Genomic DNA, 20368 nt, shown 5'->3' on the forward strand with positions numbered 1-20368 from the left:
AAACATTATTAGTTAAGTAACAAGGTCAGTAGTGCTTGTAATATCCAAAGAAAATTGTTAATGGATAAAAACACTTTATTTTCAAATGATCGATTCGTTTATCGCAGATGACTGACAGATGTGTGTATGAATTTTGCGTTGGCCTCATCTGTGTGGGCGGATCTTCTAATGAGAAGGCATGCTGTGATTCGTAGTGACAGCCGTATGGGCGGGGACTTTGATTAGAGAACGCGCTGTGATTGGTCAGCGTCTCTCTGGTTACCAGCCCTCCCTAAAAGCAACAACAGACGCTCCAGCAAGCAAACAGAACTGCGATTTCAGCTGAGAAATGTCATGGACAGTAAGTTGACAGCTTTTATTATCCATCACGTTTATTTCAGATTGTGTAGAAATGAAAAGCCGGAGTGAATTTGATGATTTAAATCGTAGAGTTTAATGGCGGAGAAGATTTGCCTGTTGTTAGCAGAGAGGCTAATTTTCAGCATGTGAACATCTGTATAACATCTGTCTAGTGATACTGAGTTCAGTATGTAGCTTTGGAACTTGGTACAAACTAAAAATGTACATTAACAAAGCATTATAGATGCGCATATATACATACACCTTAAAAAACAGGTGTTTAATTAAAGGTGAATTGTGATTAGCTGCCAATTAAAATAATAATTATCAATCAAGGGTAAATCTCTTTTCTTTGTCAGCTATAAATTGCACTCACACTTCGTTTTCGTCTTTTTTCCTGTCTGTTTTCCTTCTGACACATGCTCCTCTAGTGTCCAGTTGCTGTGATTGAAAAACAGTGCAGATTTTGTAAGAGTCATCCTGTCTCTCACATCTGTCTCTCTTCTTCCGTGTCTGTCTCTCACCTCTTTCACAAATCAGACTCAGACTCAAGAGATGAAAAATGTCCTCACATTTCCTGAAAATGTCCTCACTCTCAGGCTATCCAAGATTAGGATGACTTTGTTTCTTCATCAGATTTGGGGAAATGTAGCATTGCATCCGTCTCATTAATGGATGCTCTGCACTGAACACATCACAATAATCCACAGTCCATCAGGAAAAGTGAAAGCTGTGTGTTTGTGAGACACAAATCCATCATTAAGACATTTTAAACTTTAAAGCGTCTCTTCTTGATAAAATATGAGATATAATATCAACTGCTTTCTCCGGTGAAAAAGAACGAGAGAAGAAATATGCACAGATCAAAATGAATATGTGGAAGTATTTTGATGTGAGAGACAACAACAGATGGGCTTTTTCACCGGAGGAAGCGTTATTATTATGGATTATGGACATTTGTGGGTGAACGCGATCGCTTTAAAGATTTTTTTTCTATGTTATAATACTTGCTCCTGTCACAGGTTAATATGCAGAGTCAACTGTTATGACTGAGAGTGAACCTATCATTATTTTTGCATGTATTGCATGTATTTTTGCTTCCTCAAAGCTTCTAAAACAAACCCTGATTGTCAAATGACTAGGAAATTCCTTGAGATCCCCAGTCGTTCCAGTCTCTGTGTCTGTGCAGCTTTCTGTCTCATCTGGTGTCTGATATTGTTCAGATTGACTGAGAGTTGTATTGTCTGCAGGAGCTCGGGAGGAGCAGGGGAGGGAAACACTCCTCTGTTGAGGAGAAGCTGGATGAATATTTAATCAACCTGCAGCATAAAAACAGGTTTGATGACATACCCGAACACAAACGTACAAACACAGGTCAGATAACGCACAAACAGGTTAACTGTGTGAGCTCAGGTTGGCTACTATTACAAGCACAGCAGGAATCATATGCAAACGCTGCTCGTCCATGTGACGTTCTACAAGATTGGACCTGCTAATGAGCTTCTCTGATTGGCTAAAAAAAACACTAAAGTGGGTCGTGGAAATTTGTAGCGTTAAGTAACGCGTTTTCCTTGAACTCTGCTGCTTGTAAATAACCAGCTGCCAGTGAAACCAGATCTTGTCTTTCTCCAGAACGCACAGATCTCATTCAGATCTCATCTTTGTCTTATTGGAGATATCCTAAAACAGTCAGATATCTGAAATCTAATATTATTAGGTTTGTTACTAACCTTGTACATTTACATTTTATATCTAATTTGACATTTAAAAGTGTTGCTTAGCATTTATCATTGAATATATATTTTTGAATGATTTAATTATTATGCTAATAGTTTTTGCAATAATAGCTGTAAATTATGCAGCTTTTTAAAAAAGAGCAACAATGCAGTTACAATAAAGACATTTGCAATGTTACACAATATTTCTATTTCAAATAAATGCTTTTTTATTCATAAAATAATCCTGAATCCTGAAAAAGAAACTTTTCAACAGTTTTCAATAATAATAATAATAATAATCAGAAATGTTTCTTGAGCAGCAAATCACTATATTAGAATGATTTCTGAAGATCATGTGACAGTGAAGACTTGAGGAATGATGCTGAAAATACAGATTTGATCACAGAAATAAATTTAATTTTACAACATAGTCACATAGAAAACAGCTATATTAAACTGTAATAATATTTAACAATTTTACTGTTAATTTTACTGTGTTTTTGAGCAAATAAAAGCACCCTTGTTGAGCAGAAGAGACTTCCTTTAAGAACATGTTGAACCCACTCTTTTAAACAGTAGTGTAGTTGACAACCTAAAAACTTGACTTGTAGAAACTGCAACCAAATGTTTAAGTTTGCAAGACATTAAACTGCATGCATGAGATCAGAAATGTAGATATATAGCTGGGAAATATACACTTGTAGTTGCTGAGCTCTGCATAAGGTTAAATGTAGTGTGAAAAGCCTTAATAATGAAATCAACAAACTTTTATAGTTATTTAACACAGGTTGACGAGTTAATTTATTATTTATACCCTGACCATTTAGCAACAATGTCTAGGGCGCTGAAGCACACCCGTTGTTTAAGTAGCGCATGTTTTTCTCACTCAGTAACTGTGAGATGATCAGATGTGTGTTTTGTGTTCTCTCTCAGGGCGTTGAGAAGACTGCAGAGGAAGGATCCTCGACAGGCCGAGCTGGAGCTTTTAGAGCAAGGCTTCAATCTTTACATCAACGGTGCTCATGTCAGCCGATCCAGCAGGAAAAGCATCCAGCCTTCACTAGCGGCCCATCCGCCAACACAGAGAAACACACACACTGCAGGTAAACACTCGCCTCACGCTCATGTGTGAAAGCAAGCTTCCTGTGACTGTCTGAATGACTTCTAGTGGCCTGTTCACATAGAGAGTGGAGAGAAGTGTGCGATAGATCAACAGAAACAGAGGAGCCATACAGCGCCGGAGAAAACACAGAGACGACGATGGGTGCAGGTACACACACACCTTGTTACTACACTGTTGCTGACGCTCTCATCCCACATTCTATATGAAGTTGCTTGAATGCACTGCATTTTAACACTATGCACATTACCGTAGGAATCTGTGTACATCTGCACTGAGAAAGGAAGTAAAGTGAAGATTTCACCAGAGCACAGATATTCTGATGACTTTGAGCCATGCGAGAGTGCGGATATGGAGGTGAGAGTATATATGTGTGTGTGTGTGTCTCCGTGATTGTGCAGTTGACATCTCAGGAGTAATGCTGCATTCATGTTACGTCAGAATTACTGTAATTGCTGGTTTCCAACTCAGAAAATGTTCTGGTCAATCTAGATCGTTACAGTTTATAAGCTCCACCTGACAGATTAAACTAGATATTTTATTTTTTTTTAAAGTTAATGTTGTTTGGTATTATTGTTGCCATAAAACATATTATTTCTAAACTCTGAAAGACATCAAAACAAAAATATTTAAAAATATAAGGGCTGAACGGTGTATTTTGTAGTTATGTAACACTACAGGGATTTTTCTTTCGTGTTTTTTCATCATTCAGATTTTGATTTAACCTTTCAACATTTCCACTGGCCAGAAAATATGATGCATTCTATTAATTCTATTTTTAACTTTCTCATTTTAAATATATAATTTATCTTTTTTGCATGTTTATTTTAAAATTATTTCAAATGTATTTATTATATAAGAACATTTTGTGTTAATAGCTTAATTTATAAAGTTATTATAACAACACAGGAAATTCCAATGCATACATTTTTGTGTAATTAGTGTTTCCATTAAAAAAAAATCATAATTATGCTAAATCCATCATGACATGAACACAGCACAACAACAGTAGTTTTGACAGTGTTTTTGAACATATAATGACTCCGTATGACGTAATGATACAGTATTCCACACAAAACATTGTGTACGTTGCACATGCTGCATACTACTTTCTTTGAGAAATACTACTTAGCATGCAATTCTGATCTCCAGATCAATTAGAACGACTGTAAAACCTTGTGTTTGTCTCTCAGTCTGCTCACGATGGCAGTAAAGCATCACGTTCTGTGGGTCTGAGGTCACACAGCGAGCCCGAGCCTGTCGACAGAGTTCTTCTGAATGCTGACCAGGTCAAGGTGAGGAGGAAGAGTCACCCATACAAGCACACTTGAAGATAAATACAGTGCATTGCTCTTGAAAGGATAGCTGACAAGGTGTGCGTGCTCAGTGCTTGACCAGTGTTTGTGTGTTTCAAGGCCCTGCGATGCAGCCTGGAGCTGAGCGTCAGACGCAGCAGTCGAGACTCAGCCGGAGAGGAGTCAGAGGAGGAGTGGATCGAGGAGCAGATTGAGAGAGAGGAGAGCAGCGACAGCCTTCCTGACCTCACACTTTCTGCCCAACCTACAAGCCAGCCAATCAGCAAGCAGCTCAGCCATGGTGACCTCATCATGCTGGAATTCAGCCCTTCCTCACAAGGTAATCATTTCTGACAGCAACGTATGCTGTTTTTCACAAATACTTGTTTATTTGTTTTTTAACATTTTTATTACAATAGTAATATTTATTGTTTTGTTTTATAACAATAATATTCATTCTATATTCTGATTATTTTTATTTTACAGTTTTACAGTTATATAAATATTAATTTGCATTTAGTCATTTAGCAGACGCTTTTATCCAAAGTCACTTACAAATGAGAACAATAGAAGCAACACAGCACACCTAACAAGATTTTTTTTATAAATAAATAAAACAAGTAGATAAAATAGAAAAAATAGAAATAGAATAGAGAGTGCTAGTGTCAGAGGGTCTTTTTTTGTATGTTTTTTAATAAAAAAAGAAAGCAAGTGTATATAGAATAGAAATAATGAGTGCTAGTGATGGAGGGTAACATTTTTTTCTTTAATAAATAGAAATAAAACAAGTAGATAAAATAGAAATAAAATAGTGTGCTAGTGTTGGAGGGTCAATTTTTTATAATAATAAGTAGGTAGGTAAAATAGAAATAGAATAGAGTGCTAGTGTTAGAGGGTCAATTTTTTATAATAAGTAGGTAGGTAAAATAGAAATAGAATAGAGTGCTAGTGTTAGAGGGTCAATTTTTTATAGTAAGTAGGTAGGTAAAATAGAAATAGAATAGAGTGCTAGTGTTAGAGGGTAAAGGTTTTTTTATAAATAAAGAGAAAACAAGAAGATAAAATAAAAGTAGAATAGAGTGCTAGTGTTAGAGGGTCAATTTTCTATAATAAGTAGGTAGGTAAAATAGAAATAGAATAGAGTGCTAGTGTTAGAGGGTCAATTTTTTATAATAAGTAGGTAGGTAAAATAGAAATAGAATAGAGTGCTAGTGTTAGAGGGTAAAGGTTTTTTTATAAATAAAGAGAAAACAAGAAGATAAAATAAAAGTAGAATAGAGTGCTAGTGTTAGAGGGTCAATTTGTTATACTAAGTAGGTAGGTAAAATAGAAATAGAATAGAGTGCTAGTGTTAGAGGGTAAATTTTTTATAATAATAATAAGTAGGTATGTAAAAGTAGATAAAATAGAAATAGAATAGAGTGCTAGTGTTAGAGGGTCAAGTTAAAAACAATAGTATGTAAGTAAAATAGAATTAGAATAGAGTGCTAGGGATAGAGGATAAAGTTAAAGAAAGAAAGTAGATAGAATTTAAATAGAATAGAGAGAGCTAGAGTTAGAGGGTCAATTTTTTTAATAAAAAGAAAGGAAGTAGATAGAATAGAAATAAACAGTGCTAGTGATAAAGGGTAATAATAATATGTTGGTATGTAAAAATAGAAATAGAATAGAGAGGGCTAGTGTTAGAGTGTACATTTAAAAAAAATATATATATATAACAAGTAGATTAAATCGAAATGAAATAGAGTGCTAGTGTTAGAGGGTCAGTTTTTTTATAATAATAATAATAATAATTAGGTAGGTAAAAGTAGATAAAATAGAAATAGAATAGAGAGTGCTAGTGATAGAGGCTTAAGTGTAGAAGGACTCAGCTTTTCGGATTGAGTTATAATAATAATATATTATTAATATTAAATATTATAATAATAACCCCTCCCCCACCAGCACTGGTTATGTTCTTGATTCCTCAGCGTGATGTTGTTAGCTCAGGTAAAACGCTCCATGCTTTCAGTGAGTTTTTGTGTGTAGGTGGACGAAAGATCGAGCGCGCTCTCTCAGCTCAAAGAAAAGACAACGTGGAGTCGTACATCCCCACCAAACCAGTGACCATCAGGAGACCGACGGAGAGAACGTCTGGAAGCAGACCGGAGACGTCACGTGTGTGCTACTCACACTTACTCATCCATATATGCTTGCAAACATTAACAGTTTAAAGTCAAATCTGGTTTAGATTGTAAGCAGCTCCATTAGAAATCCAGACGAGATTGCAGACGAAGTGAGGGAAATAGTTGCTGCCTATGTAGTGTGCGACAGCACCAGTCCTGCAGGCTCAAACATCTGTTTTGTTGTCTTGTAGGGCCGTGCAGTCGTGTAGAGCGCCCCCTGTCTGCGGCTCGTAAGGTGCAGGAGGAGCCAGATTCAGAGGAAACGGCTGCCGGTGTGTTTCAAGCCCTGCAGAGAGAAAACACACCGGTGACCCGACACACACCGGTAGAGCTGCATTTACATCAGCAGATCAGTTACAGCACATGTCTGTAAACTGCTTCGTCATACTCATACATAAATGATAGATACCATAGCCTAATTAAGATGACAAGACTGTGAAATCTCTGTTTTAAGGAGGAGGAGGAGGAGGAGGAGGAGGATCAGTATCGGGTTAACAGAGCTATGCGGAGTATATCTCTCATGGAACCGAGGTATACAGTCCTCAAGATTAAATATATAGAGCAGTGCAAGATACTTTTTAAAGTAGTCAGGATTTAAGTTTGGGTCAGTATGTGGATATGCATCTTCTGCTCTTCTGCTCACCAATGATGCATTCATTTGATCAAAATACAGTAAAATCTGAAATATTATTACCATTTTAAATAACTTTTCTATTTGACTCTAATGTATTCCTGAGTTTTCAGCATCATTCCTCCAGTCTTTAGTGTCACATGATCTTCAGAAATCATTCTAATATGCTGATTCTGATTATCATCACTGTTGAAAACGGTTGTGCTGCTTCATATCTTTGTGGAAAACGTGATGTGTTTTAATTTTTCAGGATTCTTTGATGAATTGAAAGTTCAAAAGAACAGCATTTATTCCAAATGGAAATCCTTTGTAACATTATAATTAAATGCCTTTGATGTCACCTTTGATAAAATTAACGCATCCTCGCTGAATAAAAGTGTTAATTTCTGAAACACACTGATGATAAATAAAACTATAGCACACTATTATTTAGTGACGCTCTTTTTTAACACTGTTTCTATCACGTTTTCTCAGGCAGCAGAAGTGTTTGTTAAAGGCTCTCGAGAGGATTGATCTCGCTGACAGCAGCAGCTTCTCTCTGACTGTGAGTATATCTGATTTAACACACTGTACTGTCAACGCTTGACCAGCTCTAACCAGCTTAACTAAGCTAGTCTGCCTAGTTTACCAAGCGCTTTGTTTTCTACACAGCAGAGGGAAGCATCTCCGCAGGTGACGCCTACTCTTTACGTTAGCATGGAGATCCTGTCAAACTGGGGTTACCCGGGTCAGGTGGGGCTCACAGAAGTTCAGTTCTTCTGTCCACAAAATCACAAACTCTTCGTGTCTCCGCATGACCTGGACATTCGCAACACGGATCAGCCCGGGAATCTGGCTGCCCTCGTCAACGGAAAAACTAAAGTAAGTGGGGAAAACATACTACTGATGATAAGTGATGCAGATAATTAGCATGTGTTCCATTTCTGTGTGCTTTTAGACCACAAAAGAGCGTCACATGTGGACTTGTCCATTCCATCCGCCCGTCCAGCTTTATTTTATCATCAGGAATGTGGAACGATCTCCAAACTTCAGCATCTCTCGGATCAAAATTTGGAATTATAACCACAGCCTTAATGTAAGTACAGCAGAAGAGTACAAGCTGCTTAAGTTTAGAAGTTTAAAACCCGTTTGTTATTTTACAGTGAAATATTATTATTTCAATAGGAATCGGTTTCTTTATTGATTTAATGAACTTTTTAAATTTAAAAGTAACAAAATATTTTTAATAATACTAGTATTGTTGTTATTATTTATTATTAATATTAAGAACCCATTTTTTATTTGACAGTAAAATATTATTATTTCAATAGGAATCAGTTTCTGTATTGATTTATAGATTTTTTTTTATTTAAAAAGTAATAAAATAATATTTTTAATAATACTAGTATTGTTGTCATTGTTTATTATTATTATTAAGAACCCATTTGTTATTTTACAATATAATATTACTATTTCAATAGTACTCAGTTTCTTTATTGATTTTTATTGAATTTCTTTTAATGTAAAATGTAATAAAATAATATTTTTAATACTAGTATTGTTAATATTATTATTATTATTATTATTATTATTAAGAACCCATTTGTTATTTTACAGTACAATATTATTATGTTAATAGTAATACGTTTATTTTTTGATTTATTGAATTTATTTACATTTAAAATGTAATAAAATAAAATTTGTAATAATACTAGTATTGTTGCTATTGTTTATTATTATTATTTATATTAAGAACTATTTGTTATTTTACAGTATAATATTACTATTTCAATAGTAATCAGTTTCTTTTTTGATTTATTAAATCTTTTTAATTTAAAAAGTAATAATATTTTAATAATACTATTATTGTTGTTATTATTATTATTATTATTAATATTAAGAAACCATTTGTTATTTTACAGTACAATATTATTATTTCAATAGTAATCAGTTTCTTTATTGATTTAATATTTTAAAATATTTATAGTAACATAATGGGTGAAAAACAGGTTTTCCTGCTCAATAATGAGTAAAGGGAACCAGTTCAAATTAATTTCTATAGAAGTCAAAAGTAAATCTTACCTGGCCAAATGAAAGACTTCAAGAGAGAAACCTTGGGAGGAAACAAGAAAAACTTGCCTGCAGTTGCTAAGGTGTTGCCCGGTGGTTGCTAGGGTGTCCTTTAATGTGCGTCTTTGGGGTGAAGTTGTGCGTCTGAAAATTGTGAGCAAACTCCAATGTAAAGAAGAGTTACTGAGCTCTCTTGCTCTATTGTAAGAATCCAATTCATGCAAAAGCAGAAACCATGTGTATGTGGAACAGTTGGAGATTTGGAGATATATATGTGTGTGTATATGTATGTATATGCATGTAACATTCACATTTAGTGACCCATTTGAATATGCACGTGTTTTTCTGACAGGATCTGGACATCGGTGCGCAATACGTGCGCTTGTACGTGAACAGCACTCTGGTGTTCGAGGGTCAGTTGGAGAAGGGCTGTGGTAACCAGGTCTTTGACTACAGCAGCTCCATTGAGCTCCAGGAACCACATCTCCCAGAGTGCACCTCTCCAAGCCCGATCTCTTCAGGACACAGTCTGCCAGACTGCAGCCCGCATGAGCCAGAGACTCAGGAGTCGAATGCTGGTGTTTCAGTGGTAGAAACAAGCCAGGACAAATCTGATGTAGTTAACCCTGGAAGCAGTGTGGCAGAAATGCAGAGAGACTCTCTAGAACGACACGACTCTTCTCCTCTGGACCTCACGTTACCCGCCAGCCGGACGGAGGCGATGCAGACTGTGACCACACAGACGTCCTCCAGTCGGATTCCACACTGGCTCCAGACGATGAATCGAACCGCAGCCAATGATGCTGAAGCGTCTCGGGAACGAGAGCGTCCTCAGTGGCTCCAGGCACAAAACACAACTGAATCCAAACACTCAGTGCTCCCTGACATCTCGTGCAATGCTGTAAGCGCCTGCAAACAGGCCTCCAGCCACAAGGGCCCACACAGAACCGTGTCCAGCGAATTCATTTCTGATTCATTAGATTTAGACCCCAATTTGAGACTGAATTACAGTTTGCGTGCAGAACAAGAGCAGCACTTGAGCGATCGGTTGGACCAGGATTTGGCTCTGTGGGATGAGCAGTTCGAGCGGACCGAGCGGCCCATCAGTGGCAGGAGAGGTTCAGCACAATCTGTGAAGAAAACCCAACCAAATCGCATGACCGAGTTCACCACAACAGGTGCATTTCACTAAACTTACACTAAAGCTGCATCAGCCATCTAGAGGCATAAGATTAGCATTAGAGCTTCACAGTGAAAGTAATATGACAGAGGTTTATTAATTAATGCTTTTCTGGTATAATAATTATTCCTAGACAGGTTTGTTGCAGTTGGTTCTAGGACTAAGTGATGCATTAGGGAAAAAATAACTAATATTTAGCCTAGGTGATAACGATCAAGTCTATTGTCTACTAATCCTGCCAAATACACACTAAACCTTAACGAAGATAGAAGAAGGACAGGAGTGTATTAAGAACCAAAGAAAGAAAGAAGTATATTGCTACTTTACTGTACAGTAAAATGTGCTTTTCAAAGTGGTAATAATAATAATAATAACAATAGTTAAAATGTATGGAATATAATACAAACAAGATATTTTTTCAGTCTTTTTTTAATGTATACAATATACGAGTTCTGTTATGTAGCTCCTTATTTGATATAAAAAGGTAAGTGTGTATATATATATATATATATATATATATATATATATATATATATATATATATATATATATATATATATATATATATATATATATATAAATATATATATTTATATATATAAATATGTATATGTAAACATTTTTAATTTCAGTTGATTTTGTTGTAAATAAATTGTTTAATTTTATTAGCAGCACCTTATTTGACGAAAACAATTAAAATCATCTATTAAATGTTATTTTGAATTTAATTAATTAATTATTATTAATTAATTGTTGAATTTAAATTAATTTTTTAGGTAAAAAAAAATAGCTTGAATGCATTGTACGTCGCTTTGGATAAAAGTGTCTGCTAAATGCATACATTTTAATTTTTTATTTAATTTAAATGTACTTACATTTTAGAAGATTGATCGAATTAAGGTTTTTAGAAATGTGTTTTACTTGTACTTTTTAGGATACATTTGTATCAAAGGAACTTTGGGGGGGGGGGGGTAAACAGATATCATTATTATTATTTAAACAGGGTAACTCCTTTTTTTATAACGGCAGTAAAATGGGTTTTCAGCAGGTTTTCACATTGATTTCAGGGTAAAAGTTTCAAACTCAAATGCATTGGTTTTGTGGTTTCGGGAATTGTATAATGTTTATTTTCCCTGCATACTTTCCTTGCATCTCCAGTGCATGCTAGAAATATATAAACTGGGGATTCATCCAATCATAATTTTCCCATGAATGAATGCACATTTAATGTTAATGTAAAGTACATTTATTTTTCATTTTTTGCCATAGAGGAAAGCAGCCCAAGGTCCGACTGTAACCGAAGACCGAAACCACATTGGTGTGAACCGGACGACCCGTTAATGGAGTCCTGGGACTCGTTAACTAAGTTTAACCAGTGTCAGCGAGGGCGGATCTCCAACATGGGGCTGGAGGGAGATGTTTTTGATGAGTTTGTTCAGCGTCAGTCTCGTCTGACACCCGTCTCCTCCCAACGCCCCTCTGTTTCAGTGCTCCCTGATTCTGACGACCCTGAAGACGACCCGGGGGACGAGGAATTCGAGATCCCGGTTCTCCCACAGGGTCGCCACTTCGTCATTAACATCCTGTCCACGTGGGGCGACCGTCACTACGTCGGCCTCAACGGTATCGAGATCTTTTCCTCCAGCGGTGAGCCGGTGACCCCGGTCCACATCACAGCTGACCCGCCGGACATCAACATCCTTCCGGCCTACGGGAAAGATCCACGAATCATTACTAACCTGATAGATGGAGCGCACCGGACGCAGGACGATATGCACCTCTGGCTCGCCCCATTCACTCCGGGTCGCAAGCACATCATCAGCATGGATCTGGGTGTTAGATGTTCCCTGGCCATGATCCGTGTTTGGAATTACAACAAGTCCAGGATCCACTCGTTCAGAGGAGCGAGAGAAATGGAAATGATCCTCGACGGCCGTTGTGTCTTCCGAGGGGAGATCGCCAAAGCTTCAGGAACACTCTCAGGAGGTACAGATGGAAATATAACACACATGTGCTGAATGATATCCATTGTTTTTTTTTCTTACAAATTTTTTGGGGTGCTGCTGGTTTAAAAAATAGTCACATGGGAGCGTCACACGTTCTCACGAAATGTACTTTTTGTAGCATTTGTAAGGTGAGGAAGTCTTTAATTCTCTCTTGATCAGTAGAAAATTGCTACAAAGACATGATTCTTGTTTTCCTCTGAGCAAGATTACAACTATTTTTTCACTTCTGATTCTGAAACTTTTAGTAGTGTATATCAGCTTTAATGCACTTATCAAAATAACAAAAGTAGTTAAATGTGTAAAGTTTTGGGAATGGAAAAAACATCTAAAAATATGTCTAAAATTTGCAATCAGGAAGACTTGCAAAGAAGTCTCTTCTGCTCATCAAGTCTGCATTTATTTGATCAAAAGTACAGAAAGAAAACAGTAATCTTGCAAAATGTAAGTACAATATAAAATAAAGGTTTGCATTTTAATATCCTTTAAAATATAATTTGTTTCTGTGATGCAAGCTGAATTACTCCAGTATAAAGTGTCACATGATCCTTCAGGATTAATTCTAATTAGCTGATTTATTATTACAACCCGAATTCCGGAAAAGTTGGGACGTTTTTTAAATTTTAATAAAATGAAAACTAAAGGAATTTCAAATCACATGAGCCAATATTTTATTCACAATAGAACATAGATAACGTAGCAAATGTTTAAACTGAGAAATGTTACACTTTTATCCACTTAATTAGCTCATTTAAAATGTAATGCCTGCTACAGGTCTCAAAAAAGTTGGCACGGGGGCAACAAATGGCTAAAAAAGCAAGCAGTTTTGAAAAGATTCAGCTGGGAGAACATCTAGTGATTAATTAAGTTAATTGATATCAGGTCTGTAACATGATTAGCTATAAAAGCTTTGTCTTAGAGAAGCAGAGTCTCTCAGAAGTAAAGATGGGCAGAGGCTCTCCAATCTGTGAAAGACTGCGTAAAAAAATTGTGGAAAACTTTAAAAACAATGTTCCTCAACGTCAAATTGCAAAGGCTTTGCAAATCTCATCATCTACAGTGCATAACATCATCAAAAGATTCAGAGAAACTGGAGAAATCTCTGTGCGTAAGGGACAAGGCCGGAGACCTTTATTGGATGCCCGTGGTCTTCGGGCTCTCAGACGACACTGCATCACTCATCGGCATGATTGTGTCAATGACATTACTAAATGGGCCCAGGAATACTTTCAGAAACCACTGTCGGTAAACACAATCCGCCGTGCCATCAGCAGATGCCAACTAAAGCTCTATCATGCAAAAAGGAAGCCATATGTGAACATGGTCCAGAAGCGCCGTCGTGTCCTGTGGGCCAAGGCTCATTTAAAATGGACTATTTCAAAGTGGAATAGTGTTTTATGGTCAGACGAGTCCAAATTTGACATTCTTGTTGGAAATCACGGACGCCGTGTCCTCCGGGCTAAAGAGGAGGGAGACCTTCCAGCATGTTATCAGCGTTCAGTTCAAAAGCCAGCATCTCTGATGGTATGGGGGTGCATAAGTGCATACGGTATGGGCAGCTTGCATGTTTTGGAAGGCTCTGTGAATGCTGAAAGGTATATAAAGGTTTTAGAGCAACATATGCTTCCCTCCAAACAACGTCTATTTCAGGGAAGGCCTTGTTTATTTCAGCAGAACAATGCAAAACCACATACTGCAGCTATAACAACAGCATGGCTTCGTCGTAGAAGAGTCCGGGAGCTAACCTGGCCTGCCTGCAGTCCAGATCTTTCACCTATAGAGAACATTTGGCGCATCATTAAACGAAAAATACGTCAAAGACGACCACGAACTCTTCAGCAGCTGGAAATCTATACAAGGCAAGAATGGGACCAAATTCCAACAGCAAAACTCCAGCAACTCATAGCTTCAATGTCCAGACGTCTTCAAACTGTTTTGAAAAGAAAAGGAGATGCTACACCATGGTAAACATGCCCCGTCCCAACTATTTTGAGACCTGTAGCAGAAAACAAAATTGAAATGAGCTCATTTTGTGCATAAAATTGTAAACTTTCTCAGTTTAAACATTTGCTATGTTATCTATGTTCTATTGTGAATAAAATATTGGCTCATGTGATTTGAAAGTCTTTTAGTTTTCATTTTATTAAAATGTAAAAAACGTCCCAACTTTTCCGGAATTCGGGTTGTAGAATTATCAAACCGTGATGCTGCCAAATATTTTTTGATTTCATTTTATTAATTTATTAAATGTATTAATAGCTCAACATCATCAAATTAGGTGATATCAGGCTTTTTTTTGTAAATCAGCTGATTTTTTTTTTAGGATGCAAGACTGTGTACTTGATAAATGAATTCATTTAATGTTCACATGAACATCATGATGTTATTGTTTTTTCAGAATTGGATCAGTTTGGCGATACCATCCTGTTCACCACAGATGATGAGATCCTGGAGGCCATGGCGCAGTTTGATGACACGTTCGAGGGTGAGATGGAGAAGGACGGAGCGGGTGATGAGGACGAGGATCTACAGCGGCCGCAGACTGCTGACGGTGAAGGAGAGGAGAGACCGTTCACACAAGCCGGGTTCAGGACGGAGGACACACTCATCCATGTATGTGATGCTGCTTCGAACCAAAAATATCTATACGAGTGCTTTATATGTAAGAAACCAATGCTTTTGCTCAGCAAGCATGCGTTAAATTGATAGTAAAGACATTTATAATGTAAAGAAATCAATGCTGTGCTTTTAAAATATTGTGTAGCACAACTGTTTTCAACATTGATGATAATCAGAAATGTTTCTTGAGCAGTAAATCATCATATTAGAATGATTTCTGAAGATCATGTGACACTGAAGACTGGAGGAATGATGCTGTTGTGATTGTTTCTGTTTCTCTGAAATAATCTACTCACATATATAAGTAATGAGCCCTGCTCGTTTACTTTATGTGCTATTGAGGTCAAACAATGTGTAAAAAAATAGGACGTTTTGCTTCAGATGGAGCTGGATCACATCACTGCAGCCGAAGAGGAAACAACAGGACTTTATACAGGAAGCAGTAAGTATCGATAAATCACAATACTAAACAGGTTTTCTTTTATCTAACTGTGCCAAGATATGTCTGTGTGTGTGTGTGTAAAATTACAAAATGCACAAAACATTTCATGCATTTTCCGTAAAGCTGCTTTGGAATGATGTGTGTTGGAAAAAACACTACACAAATATCAGTTTCTCTCTAGTTGTGCAGCTGAATCTGCTGTCGTCATGGGGTGACCCTCACTATGTGGGACTGACGGGGTTAGAGGTCGTCGGTAAGGGCGGTGAGAGTATCCCCGTTGATGTTTCTATGGCAACAGCGTCACCACGTGACCTCAACGACCTCCCCGAGTACAGCAACGACCTTCGAACCCTAGACAAGTTCGTGAAAGATACATTCTGTATACCAGAACCGTTTTTGGATGATTATAAATCCTGTTTTCTTCCTCTGTCAGGTTGTTTGACGGGATGAACATCACGACAGATGATAAACACATGTGGCTGATTCCCTTCTCGTCCAGTTCTGATCACACGCTCAGCGTGAGGTTCGCTCGGCTGCAGACCATCGCCGGATTCAGGATATGGAACTACAACAAATCACCTGAAGACTCTTACAGAGGGGTGAGAGTGGAATCTGTCTCTGTTAGTATGAAATCAGTGTTTTTCAGCACGCACACACCTCATGTATCGTGTGTTTCCTCCAGGTGAAGGTTATGCATGTGTTCTTGGACGGAGCGTGTATTTCTCCACTCGGGGGGTTTCTCATTCGCAAGGGTCCGGGGAATTGCCACTTTGACTTTGCACAGGAGATTCTGTTCATAGACTACCTACAGTCCAACACGAGCACAGCCGCCCGTAACAGATCGCCCGCTACGACCAGCGAGAACACCGAGGATGTGCACGCTCACTGGTGCAGCACGCTCATACTGTCATCTTTGCTTACTGAAATGTTACAGACAGCCTTAACCCCACATGTTGTTGTTTGTTGTGTGTGTGTTCAGGGCAGGGAACCGGACAGATGAGTTGCTCAGTATGGACTATGAGGCTCCACTGATGCCATGTGGATGTATCCTCACTTCTGCTCACTAAACACTTCATTACAATATCAGTGTCTTTCATTGTCTGTACTGGTAACACAGTCTTTAAATATGCTGTTGATTCGTGTTACAAACAAAATTAACTCTAGTAACAGTATTAGTCATATATATTATTACTTGTCAGGTCTCACAGGGAGCTATCTGTTGAAATAGACTTTTCATCCATTGAAAGAAATGGCTTAAAAAATAGCTATATATATATATATATATATATATATATATATATATATATATATATATAAAATTCCCTGTGAAATCTGACAAATAATACATATGCATGTGTGTGCATAATTAATTAATATATATATATAATCTGACTATAGATAGATAGGATAATAATTTTTTTTATGAATTTACTATATAGATAAAAAATAGATTATATAGATAAAAATTATTTTCACGATTTTTTTTAGAAATTTTATATATATATATATATATATATATATATATATATATATATATATATATATATATATATATGAAATAATCTATTTAGATTATATTATGTCTAAATAGATGTTCAATAGATTCAAAAATCTAAATTGATAACAGATAAAAATAGTCTTTACAGATTATTTCCAATAAATATATATTTATGATTTATTTTAGAAATGTTTTATATATATTTAAAATCTATTTCGATTATATCTGTCTGTAGATAGATAGATGGATAGATTAAAAAATCTAAATGTATTATTTCAAATAAATTATTTTATTAGACTGATAATAATAAAGATAAAATATTAAAATATAACAATTATATTTCTATACTGCTTTAATTACTTTTTCCAGTAATTTCCAGTGTGGAGCTGTTACATTTGTATCAGCCATTGCTAATTTGTTACTTTCTGCCATACTTGCCAAAGCATTAAAAAGGTTACATTTTCCCACTGATCCATAATTTTGTGTTTGAGATCTCTGAGTTTTTCCTTGACTGAGTGTGTGTCAGTTATCTTCCAGCTGCAGTTGTTGACGACGTGGGGCGACCTCTACTACATCGGCCTTAATGGACTGGAGTTCTACGACCAGAATGAGCAGAAGATCCCACTCAGTGACAACAGTATCCTTATGAACTCACACACACACACACACACACATACACAGAGTCAAGGGGCCACACACACATCACCCAACAAGATCAAGACACTTTACAGCTCAAATAAGAGTTTTCTTTAACAATCTGTCCCCAGACATTGCTGCGTTCCCCGACAGCGTGAATGTGTTAGATAGCGTGTGTGGTGACATCCGTACACCTGATAAACTGATAGACGGTGTCAATGACACACACGACGGGCAACACATGTGGCTTGCACCGGTGCTGCCTGGACTGGTGAGGACAAACTGTGTGTGTGTGTGTGTGAGTGAGACAGTAGTTTATCATCTAAGCTCCGCCCCCTCCTGCTGTACCTCAAAACAAGCTTTACAGTAGATCCATAGGAATCATCAGGAGTGTTCACTAAACATTGGGATTTTCACTAAATCGTGGTTAGAATTGATCTTATTGTTATGTCTCTTTGTTTTTCCAGGTGAACCGTGTCTATGTCATCTTTGACCAGCCAATGACGGTGTCCATGATTAAATTATGGAATTATTCCAAAACCCCTCAGCGAGGAGTCAAAGAATTTGGGGTAAAAACACACACACACACACACACACTCAAATCTAAACGTCTATATAGGGAGCACCAAAGATGAGTTCAACACTAGAAAGAAAGCAAAACAATATATAATATGCATTATTGTTCAAATTATTGATTTTTTTATGTTTTTGAAAGACTTTTCTGCTCAGCAAAAACAGAAATATTGTGAAATATTATTAGAATTTAAAATAGCTGTTTTCTGTTTGAACCTATTGTAAGATGTATTTTATTCCTGTGAATTCAAAGCTGTATTTGAAACATTTCTGATTATTATCAATGTTGAAAACAGGATTCTTTGAATAGAAAGTTTAAAAGTTCAGCATTTATTTGAAATAGAAAACTTTCATCATTAGAAACGTCTTTAACTGTCATGTCTATTTAATGCGTCCTTGCTGAATAAAAGTATCTAAGAGCATGTGAAATGTAAGAACTCAGTGTTATCTTGTTAATCTGTTTTTCTGCATCTGATGTGCATTAATTAATTCATGTGTGTGTTTGTGTGTTTAGCTCTTAGTTGATGACTTATTAGTGTATAACGGGGTTTTAGAGTGTGTGAAGAACGTTTCTCGGGGAATTCTCCCAACCCTGGATCCTGTCGTTCCTTACCAAACCATACTGTTCACAGACAACACGCAAATCACACACCGAGAGAAGAGCACAGTTATCAGGTACACACACTGCATCTAATATTTCTGTGCTGCAACTTTTTTTGTTGTTGAGGAAATGTTGGGTTTTCTATTGCATCAGACTGTTTTTAAAATTGCACTAATTAAACTCCCACAAAAATGCATTGAACACACACCCACAGTTGAATGTGAGCACTCCGTGCCAAACCCAGACAAAACACACACACACACACACGCACGCACACACACACACACACACATCTGCTGTTGACTGACTCGTTGTTTGGCCTGATCGCTCTCTCTTACACCCTGGGCGTGATGCAAAACAGACCAGATGATGACTTGAGAAACTCTGTGTGTGTGTGTGTGTGTGTGTGTGTGTGTGTGTGTGTTTTAGAAGAACTGTATGAGACTCTGTGATCACTCTTATATTCATCCTTCTGACCTACGGTTCACTTCCAGGCTGCATTTTTGTCCCATGATGCATTTTGTGTTCATGTAAACAAGTGCTTGCGTCAGTGAAACTCATTGTCTGTCATTATAGCAACCATGTAGAGTACCAGGATGTGAAGTTGACCAATGAGAATCAGATCATTCACCAGCACAAGAAGAAACAGACAGCTGACCCAGGTGCTGACAATCATTACACACCCGTTTAATTCAGCAATGCATGCACTGCTATTGTTTGATATAAAGTCAATTTCATTTCATTTCAGCTCTGCGGCCTAAAACCTGCATGACGAATGTACGGAGACACGGAAAGCAGCGATACTGAGAGTACGACGGCAGGGTGCAGGTTTTTTAAAAGCAGGTTATGTTTTTCTTTTTCTGTCTGGGAACATTTGGAAAACTCAGTACCTTCACCACACACACACACACACACACACACACACACACACACACACACACTTGAACTGTATGTTAAAGCTGTATACATAACATTTTTTGCTATGATGTTGTTGTATTATATATATTGTACGTCTTTTTAAAGTAAGTGTCCTTTGACCATGTCATGTGATTTTGTATAGAAGTCAATGCATACTAACATGCACACCACATTTCATTTTTCATGTCAGATCCACTTGTGATAAGAATTTGTAGTTTGTATATCCTGCAGCCATATTTGTAACATTTTAATTGTTTAATATATCATCAATAGTAAGTATTTACATTGTTTTCAGATTTACAAGTCTTTCACCGTTCATGCAGAAGCTTCTAACAAAAACTAATATGCAAAGTGTGCCCAGTTTACCTCATATGAAAGCCACTGTAATTATTATTAAATATCCCCTATCTCTTTATTGTTTGCATCAGATTTGGAGAAATGTAGCATTGCATCAGTGTCTCAGCAATGGATGCTCATCAGTGAATGGGTGCCGCCAGAATAAGAGTTCAAAACAGCTGATAAAAACATCACAATAATCCACAAGTAATCCACACTATTCCAGTCCATCAGTTAAAAGGGTT

The 20368-nt window shown here is 36.9% G+C and overlaps 2 protein-coding genes across 2 annotated transcripts in view; both read left to right on the plus strand.

The window, feature by feature from the left end:
- Positions 1-20368, plus strand: part of LOC132124418 (trichohyalin-like) — a 127487-nt gene that overhangs the window by 96949 nt on the left and 10170 nt on the right. The gene's annotated exons all lie outside the window — the stretch shown is intronic.
- LOC132124401 (katanin-interacting protein-like) lies at positions 261-19950 on the plus strand. The gene is made up of 27 exons (XM_059535407.1): positions 261-340; positions 1590-1675; positions 2991-3160; positions 3242-3327; positions 3433-3534; positions 4371-4472; positions 4593-4812; positions 6501-6629; positions 6829-6944; positions 7095-7168; positions 7743-7812; positions 7920-8129; positions 8206-8343; positions 9670-10495; positions 11767-12483; positions 14899-15113; positions 15501-15561; positions 15743-15920; positions 15995-16160; positions 16244-16449; positions 16541-16605; positions 17586-17696; positions 17827-17966; positions 18163-18264; positions 18783-18943; positions 19446-19531; positions 19618-19950. Exons 1-27 carry the CDS (start codon positions 329-331, stop codon positions 19674-19676), a joined length of 4608 nt encoding a protein of 1535 aa, XP_059391390.1. The 5' UTR covers positions 261-328; the 3' UTR covers positions 19677-19950.

This window comes from Carassius carassius, chromosome 42 (assembly GCF_963082965.1).
Source record: "Carassius carassius chromosome 42, fCarCar2.1, whole genome shotgun sequence".
Classification (NCBI taxonomy): domain Eukaryota; kingdom Metazoa; phylum Chordata; class Actinopteri; order Cypriniformes; family Cyprinidae; genus Carassius; species Carassius carassius.